This window comes from Geospiza fortis, unplaced genomic scaffold (assembly GCF_000277835.1).
Source record: "Geospiza fortis unplaced genomic scaffold, GeoFor_1.0 scaffold128, whole genome shotgun sequence".
NCBI classification, from domain to species: Eukaryota; Metazoa; Chordata; class Aves; order Passeriformes; family Thraupidae; genus Geospiza; species Geospiza fortis.
The window spans coordinates 2,296,916-2,309,368 of NW_005054420.1; the positions used below are offsets into that span (position 1 = coordinate 2,296,916).

At 39.5% G+C, this 12,453-nt stretch overlaps 1 protein-coding gene across 3 annotated transcripts; it reads left to right on the top strand.

Moving 5' to 3' along the window:
* Window positions 1–6: 6 nt before the first annotated feature.
* Window positions 7–12,447, top strand: RBSN (rabenosyn, RAB effector). 3 transcript variants are annotated; one of them, XM_031061615.1, is made up of 12 exons: window positions 7–208; window positions 1,440–1,583; window positions 3,397–3,497; window positions 4,127–4,172; window positions 4,267–4,428; window positions 5,328–5,569; window positions 6,386–6,456; window positions 8,133–8,219; window positions 8,645–8,747; window positions 9,187–9,261; window positions 10,133–10,794; window positions 11,113–12,447. In XM_031061615.1, exons 1-12 carry the CDS (start codon window positions 46–48, stop codon window positions 11,213–11,215), a joined length of 1,959 nt encoding a protein of 652 aa, XP_030917475.1. In that variant the 5' UTR covers window positions 7–45; the 3' UTR covers window positions 11,216–12,447. The 3 variants fall into 3 exon arrangements, with proteins under 3 accessions (XP_030917475.1, XP_005426701.1, XP_030917474.1); XM_005426644.2 differs by having other exon boundaries at window positions 10,133–12,447; XM_031061614.1 differs by lacking the exon at window positions 8,133–8,219 and having other exon boundaries at window positions 10,133–12,447.
* Window positions 12,448–12,453: the final 6 nt, after the last annotated feature.

Here is a 12,453-nt window from a genome sequence, read left to right on the forward strand (position 1 = left end):
CCCCCGCCCTCCCGGCCGCAGCTGAGGGCAGCTCGCGCGGCCGCGATGGCGTCGGGCTGCCCGGCGGCCTTCGGGGACCCGACCGAAGTGCGCGAGGGCTTCCTGTGCCCACTGTGCCTGAAGGATCTCCAGGCGTTCCGGCAGCTCCAGGCGCACTACGAGGAGCAGCACTCGGGCGAAGACCGGGACGTCAGGGCGCAGCTCCGAAGTAAGGGTGGCCGCGGTAAACGCATTCGGCTTGGCCGTGGGAAATCCCTGCTCGTATTTCGAGTGCTCCCAAATGTCTGACAATAATAAAATATTAATTGAAGGGTCTTACAGGAGAGGTATGCAGTTCCATTCTTCCGTAAATATCCTTGGGCCAAGGATAGTATTCACCTTCTCCCGATACTTTCCATGAATTGATTCTAAAGCAGGGGCTGAAGGACATTGCTCTTCAAATGTTATGTTTATTCACAATTTTTACTATTGACCTTTTTGGGTTTTTTGTTTGTTTTTTATCTGAAAACTCAAAATTATACTAACCCAGTGAATACCCAAGAATTACTTGAAGACTGTGGAGAATATGGAGAATCTCTGGTACTTGCGAGGTTCCAGTTCAATAATTTCTTGTTTTGACCGTAGATAAAACTGTGGTTGCAGTTAAAGTGTGAAGTTAAGAACTGTTGTTACATGGAAAAGCATGTGGGTGGTGGAGCTAGCAGGAGATGCTGGGAGTGCTCCATATCTGTTATGGATTTCCACCTTTCAGTGGTGTTTGGAAAATCTCTTTGAATTTTGAATCCCTTTCTTTACTCCCTTGTGTACCCAATGTCATTTTATATTGAGAGAAGAATGTTTAAAATCTGGTGATAATTCTCTGTGGTTCCTGCAAACTCTGGTTTTAGTATGTTTGAAGTAGTGGCCTGGCAGTCTTGATTTTTTTTTTCCTCTTGAGGTAGACTTTTGAAGTATTAACTAATTTTCTTGGTGAAACCCTAACCCTAACACTGGCCTGCTTAGTATTTGAAAAAGTCTTTATGTGTACAAGCACACTGAAATTGGTAGCTTGTGCAATAAGAAAAGGAATGTGTTGAATGTCCTTGAATCTGAAGAAAATTATAGAGAATTATGAGAATTAAGATAAAACTGTATGATGCCCTGTGCAGTGAGAGACAGGTACCATAGTTTAAGATATGTTACTGTTTTACAGTGAAGTCTGACAGTGGTCTTCTCTCTTGTCCTCAGGACCTCGTGCTACTTTATGACTGACAATAGAGAGCATTTTGTGGCATCTGTGGTGCTCTGAACTGCATTTTTGTTCTAAGAATATTTTGAGGATAAATTTATCCAGGAAAAATATTTCTGCTAAAAGAAAAGGAATATTCTATACTGACTTCACATGACAAATATTTGGTGACTACCTGATATGTTAGATAACTTGGGTTTATTTTTTTCAGATTTAGTCCAGAAGGCCAAAAGAGCAAAGAAGAAATTGCTGAAACAAGAAGATGATGACAGAACTGATTCTGGATCTCAGGAACGATATGAGTCATTCAGCTATGGTGGAGTAGATCCATACATGTGGGAGCCCCAGGAAGTAGGTAGGAGAGAGTAGGTAGAAAGCAATACACAGTGGGGATAAGTTTTGGACTCAGTCGGGAAAGTGCTACAGTATTGCTGAAGTGGCTTGGAATTGTGTATGTGCTGCACTGGATTTGCTAGCAGGGGTTATGGTTTGCACACTGACTGAGCAGCCTATTTGCATTGGGTGGAGTGTGGGGAGAACATGGTTAATGGGGAGAAGAAAAGACATGTATAGACTCAGTACCCAAACTCCCCTTCAGGGAGCTGTTAGTCATGTCATTGTTGCTGTCCTGCTGAGATCTGCTTAGTCTGTGTTTACCTCTGTGCAACTAGCTTCATCTTGTGACTTTACAAAACAGAAAATCCACTAATTAAAAGCTAGGTTATAAGTATATAAAATCTCTAGCTTTTGGGCTACACTTAAAGTAGCTGTTAGTTTGCATGTTCAACAAAAAGATTATCCATCCATTTAAACTTTTTTTCCTTGGATTTGCGATGGCAATCACCTCTTATTAAAAGGAGGCTTACTTTAAAAAGTTATAAAACCAAACAACAAACAAACTCCAGTCCTCTGAATATAAATCTACATTTGAAGAATTTCAAGGATATTAACTGAGCCTGTAATTATAAATACTGCTACTGGCAGTTGCCTGTACTATAATTGAAATACTATGGTTATTTTTGGAGAAGGAAGCAGCACCATCTTTTGTGGATCATGGGAGAGTTTCCACTGTGGTGCTGCCCGACTAGGACTGAGTCCTTTGGGTCTGCAGGGTCTGAGTGCTGTATATTTCTTTACTTTTGACTTTGTAACTATCTGAGCAGCAATCATAGTGTAAATATTAGCTAAGAAAATGTTTAGGGAGAAGGTTTATGAACATTAGAGAAGTGAGAACTGCTTTCTGATGAGCATTGAGGAGATGAACCATAGAGATTTTGGCATGTGATTTGATGGATCCGTGAAAGGGATTGTGTCTCCAAAGCAGTGGCTTAAATCAGTTACCCAGAGGGACTCTTTCACTACTATGAATGCATCTTTGGAGATTTTTGGTTACCTCATTAGCATGAGGAAGTGAGATTCTTACATTTACATACATTGCAGCAAAAAGCAAACATCTGATTTTGAGTTCTGCCAGCTGGAAGAAAGATTTTTGGTTTTGGTTGGTTGGTTGGTTAGTTTGCGGTCTTTAGTTTTTTGTCTGTAAGTTTGATTTCTAATACCTCATCCACCTTACTTGGAAAAGGAGTAATCTTAAACGAATATTATCGACTATGAATTGTAGATGACTTAGAGATGCTGTATAGTTCTTTTCAATACATGGTGGCCGGTTTTCTGCAAATCTAAATTGTCATCAAGGATTTGATTCAGGCCCCTAAAGCTATAGAGATGATCAGAAATCAGAAACAAAATTGCTGCTGCATAGACCTCCAGTAATCCTTGGGTTTGCCTCTTCCCTTTGCTCAGCATGTAACCAGGAAACTAAAGGGAGCTGGTTTTGAGAACACTACTAGTAGGTAACAGCTTACCAAATGTAACTGTAAATGTAATGAAGATGGAGAAAAAAAGTTGTTGCAGATTTTCTTTTTAACATAGCGCTGCTTGTTTTCTGTAGTAGAAGTAAACCGCTGTTTATTGCTAGCCTGAATATTAGGCTTTAACTAGCATGTTTTATTTACAACAACACTGTGAAAATGTAGGGTTCCAATGTGTCTTTAAAATTGAATTTGAACATGACAAAGGTGAAAAGAAGAGACATCTGTCTTTCAAGTGGCATTTAAATCCATACAGAGTACTTGGGTAACCAGGACAACTTTCTGTTATCCCTGCAGGTGCTATGAGAAGCCATCTTTCTGAATTCAAGAAACACCGAGCAGCCAGGATTGATCACTATGTAGTTGAAGTCAATAAGTTAATAATCAGGTTAGAAAAGGTAAATTTGGTGCTTTTTAATATTCCGGCCTTCTAAATGTTTCCTAGATTAAAAAAAAGATATTTCAGTATGAAGTGTGTCCACTTACCTAAGGAATACATTTTATAAAAGATTCTAAACTATGACTCTCTTTACGCATTACCTTGAGAACTGCACATGATTTGACTCTGTGCCATGGGTATTATTTCTGGTTCTATGCACCATTTTCAAGCTGAAGATGCTACTTCCACATGCTTCAAGAGCCATTTGTTCTCCTGTTTTATTTTCTCCATGTTTTACTTCACTAAATTGCTCCCCAGTATTTTTGTCATGATTCTTCCAGCTTTTCATTCTTCAAAATCTGCCAATGGTACACCTGCATGTTGGCTCAGATGCAGTTATGTTGGCGGCAATAAGGATTATGTCCAAAATGTCCTGATTTGTACAGGTTTGATAAGTCATTGTTTAGCACTGGTATGAATGTGGAATTAGAAAAAAAAAAAGAAAGTTGCATAAGTCTGGTGTAAAACCAGCTGAAACTCCTCTCTCTTAAAAAAAACAGGTTTCTTTTTCTTGTTGGGCTGAGTTTTGTTGGATTTTTTCCTTGAAAATGTATAATCTTCTTGAATATATTGTTTGTATTCAACCAGCTTACATCATTTGACAGAGCAAACACTGAGTCAGCTAAAATAAGAGGTTAGTGTGAGCTTACCTGAGACTATTTGCCCCTATAGTTTAACCAGCTGAGGAATCAATTGAACACTTATGTGGTGTATATTCCTGCTCACAGCTATAGAGAAGTCTGTTGTGCCTTGGGTCAGTGATCAGGATGTTCCATTTTGCCCAGACTGTGGCAGTAAGTTCAGTATCCGAAACCGACGTCACCACTGCCGCCTTTGTGGGTCTATTATGTGCAAGAAGTGCATGGAATTTGTCAGTCTTCCTTTGGCAAGTAAGTACTTAAGAGTTAATTCTTTGTTTTCCTAACTCACTTTGGGTGCATCCTGGCTTTTTGCCATTAGAAAAAAATATGCTGCTAATAGTCTGGCTCTGCAGAAAACTTCCATTCAGTTTCATGCAGACTCTTGCCTGTGAAGCAGAATACAAGGAATTATTTCTCCATTCTTTTTCTCTGTTCTTCTTCAGATTTGGAAGTGTTGCATAACACTGAAAAATTTACTAGAAGTAATAGTCATAATAGTAAATAAATAAATACTAAGTAGTAAAAAAGTAGAAACTCCCGGTAAATATAGGTATTATTTATTCTACTAACTACGGAGCTATTAGCTTTAGGAACTGCCAAGGTTCCTGACATTTAAAAATATTGTGGATTTTTCCAGTTTTGTCTGTGTTGTCCAAATGTTAGACCTTGGGACAGCAACTTAGGGAAGTTCATGTGTAGGTCTTTAAGAACCACTGGAAACTTTTATCTTTCTCATCTTGCACTGGAGAGGAGACTGTATGTTCTGTGGAGATAAATGATATTAACTGTGCTTTTCAGAGTGTGCAAGCACAATGCCTGGATGCCATTATCATACCTGTTCTACACATTGTTTTGTGACTGTGCAGGCTCAAACATGAGAATGCTTGCAGGCATAATCAGTGTAGGTGATGCTCAGCAGTCTGCTCTCTAGCTAATTTTAAATACAGCAAGATTTGCAGTGAAGACCCAAATTCTGACTTGCAGTCGTGGTTGTCATGCAATCCTTGCATGTCTTTCAGCAGACTGTTTCAACCTAGTTTTTTAGTACCACCTGAATGTAAAGTTTCTGTTAAAGGGCAGTTTGTTTGTGTTGGTAAAATCTGTTGGCTTCTCCAGTTACTGTGAAATTACATGTGTATAACTTTCAGGCAAACTCACTAGTGCCAGCAGAGAGGCCTTGGGTTCTCATACAAGCCCAAACTCCTCACCCAGCAGTGTCCACGGCTCCCGCCGTGGCAGCATTAGCAGCATAAGCAGCGTGAGCTCTGTTCTGGATGAGAAGGATGATGAACGAATACGTTGTTGTCAGCACTGCAAAGACACCCTGTTGAAAAGAGAGCAACAGATTGATGAGAAAGAATACACACCAGAGATTGTGAAACTCTATGAGGTAAGTCAAGCTCTGTGCTACAGCATATATGTCTGCATATATGGTCACTACTTGACTTTTGACTTGTTCCCTTATGTCTAAACTCTATGACTTAATACTGACTTGTGTTAGAAGAGACCGTTGGATGTTTATGCCATGTAGCAAAGACACATCTGAAATGTTGGAATCAGTTTCAATATAGTATTTATAGCCCACATTAGCTTCATACATATTTTTAAAATGCATCTTCATTCTCATCATCTGGAGCTAGTAGTTCAGACATGCCTCTCTCTTAAAATTGTGAACTTATTTAAACCAGTGAGTGGTATACTGTGCATTTGTTAGCTGGGCTGCACTGGAACTTGACGTCACCACTGTTGCCATCAGTCCTTACACTGATGGCAAATGCATTTTTTGAACCATCTCTATCAACATTACATTCAAATGCTTTGCAGGAGGTACTGATGATCACCAGATACCTTTTCAGTAGAGTCCACAAGCTCCCCTGGTTAGTATTAATGAGAGTTTTTGATGGTGCTGTTGTTGGTGAAGAGATGTAAGGCTAGAAGTTGTCCAAGTCAGCCATTCAAACAGCTTCAAGATTCAAAGTCCACCTTGTAGGGGCACCTTGTAGCGAGTCTTTCTCTGTTCCTGACAATGCCGTATGTGTTCTGGAGATAACTGGAGAGTCTTGTCATCCTGAACAGTTAAAGTGCCTTTCAACCTGGTTAACTTCAGATTTGCACAAGCAGCATGAAAAGATTCACGTCAACATGTTCTTGCATTAGTGTTTTAATGTCAGTTCTTTTTTTATATGTTTTGTTTTAATATAACAAGAAACTCCGACTCTGCATGGAGAAGGTGGACCAGCAGGCACCAGAATACATAAGGATGGCAGAATCACTAAAGTAAGTCCCATTGCTGGCTATGTTATGAATACATGTATTTTTCCTCCAAGTGTGAGAAGTAGTAAGGTAGTGGTGTACTAAGGCTGCAGGAGTGTGTAAATTTAAACAAAAATCAGTGCTTCATTATCTGTTGTCTTCTGGATGCTCTTCAAACAAAGTAGTACTGAATTAATTATTAATGGTAACATACAAAGGAGTATGTTGTTTGATTTGTTAATTTTTTAAAGCCACTTCCCAGTGAGGCACTGCTATCATACTTTGACACATCATCTTTGCAAAAAAGGGAAGTACAGGGCTACAATTGTTGTGTAAATGAGCCTCTTCAAAACAACTGCAGTAAGCTGTTGCTGTCCTCAGCTGGGATGCTCTGGCTTCCAAGGACTGCTAGCAGTAGCAGATCATTAGAACGCTTCTGTTCCGTGTAAAGCACCTTCATCTGGCAGTTGTTCTGAGTGTAGCTGGGTACCCCGTGCTGCAGTGGATAAGCAACAATCTCGTGTTTCAGTTTTGTGCGTAATTTCTTGCAGTAGTATTGTCTGACTGGGGTAACTTAAGTCTCTCCAGTTCTATCTGCAAGAGGTTGCCAGGTTATACTTTCGGCTCATATAGTGAGAGAAATATATGCATTGGTCTTTGATAGGAAGCATTTCCTTTTGAAAAGTTAAAGTTAATAAATACTGCTATACCTGTCCTTTAGATCTAATGCTTGTAGAAAAATTAGTAACAAGAATGGTTGTAAAAACACTCCTCGCAATAGGAAGAAGTACGGAAGGTGAAAAACCTGCTAAGATGTTACTACTTTTTGTCATGAGTTCATGAAAGATTGGGTTATGTGGCTTGGCAGCTGGAGAAAAGTAAAAATACAGATATCTTGGATAATAGAAGTAAATGTCAGAAAACAACAGGCTTGTTATGGGTGAAATTAAAGATTTCTGACAAGTAGTGTGTCTGGGAAATCAGAATCCTGTGGATAGCAAAGTTGCTTTTGAGAAAGTGATGCTTATAATTTGTTTTTATGATACAAAAGGACAGGGAAGGTAAAAACTCGTGAAGCGTTTTCCCCACTAAGTCCTAGTTTGTTTTATCAATAAAGTGGAGACTCTAGTAAAGTGCCTGTAATACTTGTATCCCCATATGGACAGTCATTGACAGGCATTTTAAATACTACACCCTGTCCAGCATAGTCTTTTGCTTTCTGACAAGTGCTAGTGGAGGTAACTATTGTGCTGTAATGGTGTGGTTAGTTACTTAGAGATTTTTCCCACCAAGTTGTCTAGAAAGAAATCCCCACAAAATAGATACATTTGCTAAGCATATGTATATTTTAGATATTACTTGTAGAGTGGCATTTTTGTGTTAGAATACAGTTTCTCCTAGAATAGTAAGTAATAATATATAAGTAATAATAATTTTATATATATGATTAAATCATTGTGTTTAATCATAAATACAGTTTTCTTCTATGAAGTGTTCATGTTCACAAAATTACTATAATTTTCCACTTTTGTCACAAAAAAAAAGGTTTTTTGAACATGAGCTTGAAATAAAATAATTCAGCCCTTTAGTGTTAGCAGTTCTTACCATTGTTGAATCTTGGTCATCTTGGATAACTAGTAGTGTTGTACATGTTGTTAACTGGATGCATGACTTACAGTAAAGTTCTGTTTATTCTTTAGTGCTGGGGAATCAGCCTACAGCCTTGATCATGCTAATGACTTGAGGGTGGAGATTCAAAAAATGTATGAATTTATAGATGCGTTAAGGTAAAAGATTGTCTCTCTCCCTTTTCCCCCCAGCATGTATGTATCTCTGTTATGATTTAACTGATTATATGGATGATCAATATGTCTGCTCAGTTGTAAAGAGCATTTGACAAGGTAGATGTCGTTCCTGTACACTACCAATTTCTACTTTCTTCTCCAGCCTTAAAATTCATGCATTTCTCTGCAGGAAGAATAAGCATAGAGGAAACAAGTAGCAGCACCATTGAGGGGAAAGGAATTGTTTGTTTGGGGTTTCTTTGTTTTTCCAAGGCTGAGAGTGGAAAGTGTTGCAAATTGTAATATCCAAAACTGTTTATCTAAAAGAACATCAGAAGTTTTTAATCCAATATTGTCTCTCCGCTTTTGTGGCATTTTTCCTGGTTTTATTTTTGAACTGATGAGGCTGTATGTTTTCTTTGATTCAGTAAGAAGATTTTGAGTCTAGGCTTGCACGAAGATCCTCAACCTCATCCTAAAATCCTACAACTTCAGCGAATGATAAGATATTCAGCTACACTTTTTGTTCAGGTGAATAGAGCATATGCTGTGAGATGAATGTACATTTTAGATTGTGTTCTCTTCTTTGCCAGGCATCCCTGTGGTTTGAAACTATTTTGACAGGGGCCTTAGTTCTATACGTTTTCTGCATTTTCTGTAGTTCCCCTAATGACTTATGATAGCCTTAAATAAGCTGTCTTGAACACAGATCTTTCACTCAGAGCAGCATTGCACCTGGGGAACCCAAGAGGTGTGTGAGCCTTGGCTCTTCCTCTTGCTGAGGTATGAGCTCACACAGCAGTGCAGGTGTGGCAACAGAGGTGTGTGGAGACTTGCAGCAGGGACTGCAGTGTAGAAGCATCTTTGATTTGTTTGTGGGGTTTCTTCTGGTAGTATCTCTCTTCTCAAGGACTTGAAAAATGGGTTGAATGCCTTCAAGCAATACTGTAAATATTTCAATTTTTGCCAGGAAAAACTCCTTGGCCTAATGTCCCTGCCAACTAAGGATCAGTATGAAGAACTGAAGAAGAGAAGACTGAATATGGTAAGACAGGTTGGGATCTGTTATGTCTTGTATCAGGCTTTCTCTTAGATACAAGCCTGGGAGCTGTGTGGGGATATGAGTAGCTGCCTTCAACACTGGATTTCACTTTGTTATTTTTTCATCCATATTGTCCCATCCCCTTTATCAGGCATTTGCCTAGCTGCTGCTTTGTTCTGCCCAGAACAGAAGTAGGTGGGCACAAAGGTGGACACTTCTAGGAAGCAGCAGGGAGTTGGGTGCATGGGCTGTTTCTGCTGCAGTGCGTGCAGAGCAAGCCCTGAAGTTAGTATGTTAGTTTATACTGACTTTGAAATTGTGTTCAGGAATTCACTCACATAAGTAGAATTTGGAAAATTCTTTTGTTGGTGGGAAAGAACATAATAGAATAAGGATGCCTCTGCAGGGAGAGAGGCTTTTTTTCCTTTAGGAGGGATGATATCTTTAATTATAAACTAAAGCCAACTTCATCTTGAAGTATAAATTGAGAAATTAGAATAATCCCACTCCAAAAGACAGTGATATCAGTGATCTTCTATGTGATATGACTGATGTCCAGATCAATCTAGACCACTCTTTGCACAGCTGCATTAGGCATTTTTTTCCTCTATAAAGAGAATTGTCGCTCCTAGTTTCCCTCGAGTTTGTAGAGGCAGATGCCATGGGTTTTTCATCAGTATCATCACAAACTCAAGGGAAACTTACAAGGAGTGGTATGAAAGTAAGAATCTTCTGCAAGGTAACCAAAATTGCAGCTGATCCCTTTAAGCATCAGCCAACAATGTCTTAAGATCAGCTAACTTGTATCTATGGATACTTAGAATGAAATTTTTCAAGCTTGCAGTGTTTTATTACTACATGTTTTTCCGGTTAGGTTGCTCTTGAAGCACAGGGAAAACAAGAGGAAAAGCAGAAGGAATTTATCTCCATATCTGCATCTGCAGTTAACGGTGATGAAACTCACATCAAAAAAGGAACAGTCAAAAAATCTGAAGGCTGGTTACCCACATCTAGCATTTCGAGAGAGAGCGAGAGAGCAGACCCACTTCTTCAGCAGATTGACAATATCACATCCTTTATTAAGCAAGCAAAGGCAGCTAATAGGATAGATGAGGTCCATACGTTGCAAGAGAACCTGATGCAGCTTCAGGATGAATATGATCAACAGCAAACTCTGAAAGCTATTGAGCTTTCTAAAAAACAGGCAGAAGAGGAGGAGATACAGAGGGAGGAACTTCAGGTCCTTCGTGAAAAAGAGTGGGAAAGAGAGCACCATAAATTCATGTCTCAGCATTCAAGGACACGCTCCTTAGACTTCAGAGAAGTCAAACAGCATTTGGATGTTACTTGGATCAAAGGGGACACGAGTTTTGAAACTCCTGTTGAGCAGCTGCCAGCAAAAGAGCACTCGACTTCCACACTCAAACCCCAGAATGTCCCACAGTGTGACAAAGACCGTGATCAGCCAGCCTGTCTAAACCCCTTTGAGGATGAAGCGGATACCCCTCAAGTAGAAGAAGATCCTGCTAATCCATTTGCCAAAGACACCTCTCCAGTGGTTTCTTTCTCTAACACAGCTCAGCAAAGTGATAAAAAAGAATATAATCCATTTGAAAGTGAGGAGGAGGATGAACAAAGTAATGGAGCACCTGGCAGTACTTCAAACCCCTTTGAAGAGGATGAAAATCCATTTGAAAAGCCTGGGGGCAGTTGGAATTCAGGGAATCCATTTGAAGAGGGATCCTCTATCAATCCCTTTGAAGTGGAGGATGGCAGTGAGATCTCTGGAGAGGAGGCTATAGAAGAAGAGCTGCTTCTCCAACAGATAGATAATATTAAAGCTTATATATTTGATGCCAAACATAGTGGACGACTGGATGAGGTGGAGGTACTGACAGAGAACTTAAAGGAACTGAAACACACCTTAGCAAAGCAGAAGGAGAAATCTAACTGCTGAAGCAGCAATAGGGTTGTGTAATAATTCAGTCTGTTGTTAAATATGGGAAAGTAAAGCAGATACTTCCAGACAGGAGTACAGGTCACAAGAGGGAATTGGGAGAATCCTGACTTTAAAGCACTTTCATTTAGACATAGCCACTACTATGCAGTCTTGAAGAAAGAATTACTGAGGAATGCTGCTGGTCTCAAAAGCTTAGAGTAAGAAATTTTAAAATAACTTTTTACAGCACTTTTTAATGCTAACTGGTCTTACTGAATGCTTATTTTGGTCCAGGGGTTAAGTGGTAATAGGGAACTATGATATGGAAGTGGTTGGAATATTGGTTTGCCCTCTTTTCTGCTTTCTGCTGTAGTGTTGGCCTTTCACGTGTGGCTTTGACTAAAAAGAGATGAAAACTTTTCTAAAACTTCATCTTCTCCTGACCCAGGATAGTTGAACTGCTAATAATGTTCTTGCAATGTGCTGTTATAGAGCTACTGTGATGCTCTGAGTGCTGAATGTACAGACTCACAGATCAAGTTTATGCAGTGCTAATAAATACATAAAAGGGATCTTAAGACTGAGAAAAACTATCTAACTGATCTTAGTATGAGTAACTTTTTAGTATCTGTATAAAGATTCCCAAGTAAAATTTGGATGCTTCTTTTCATCACTTCTGGTTTCCCATTTGCTCTGAGCAAAAACGATGGTGTTGTAGCATCATGCTGGCTCAGACCTGCTCATGAGGGAGCAAGCATTTGCTTATTTCCAGGGAAAGGAGCATCAGGCCAGCAACACTTCTATCTGTAATATAAAGGCTGAACCTCCAATTGCTCATTACATTATGGAATCTACACATTCCTTTAAATCCTCTGGGTGACAGAATGATCATGTTTGTTATATTTGTGAGAGTGGAATATTTTGTAGCACCCAAGCAACAAATTTCTTTATAATGGAAAGCTGAGATGCCACTGAATTTTGTGAAAGCTGGGAGACATAGTCTGGCTGCAATAGTGCCAAATGGCAATTCTCTCTCATGTTAGATTCCCCTGTTTTTATGAGAATCAGGCATACCTATTTTAAATAAGGAACTTCAGATTGAAGACCTATTGTGATCCTGTGACCTGAGGGATGATCTGGTGACAGCCAGTACCTGTGATGCAGTAAGGCCTACAGCTGGGCAAAGGCAGGGTTTTTGAGAAAGATGGAATCTAACTGCTTTGATTTTTATATTTGAAAGGCACAGACCCATCAGC

Coding starts and splice junctions, on each gene's coding strand:
- RBSN (XM_005426644.2), top strand. CDS start 46: ATGGCGTCGGGCTGCCCGGCGGCCTTCGGGGACCCGACCGAAGTGCGC. Junction 1,584..3,396: donor GTGGGAGCCCCAGGAAGTAG/GTAGGAGAGAGT, acceptor TTATCCCTGCAG/GTGCTATGAGAAGCCATCTT. Junction 6,457..8,132: donor AGGATGGCAGAATCACTAAA/GTAAGTCCCATT, acceptor TTTATTCTTTAG/TGCTGGGGAATCAGCCTACA.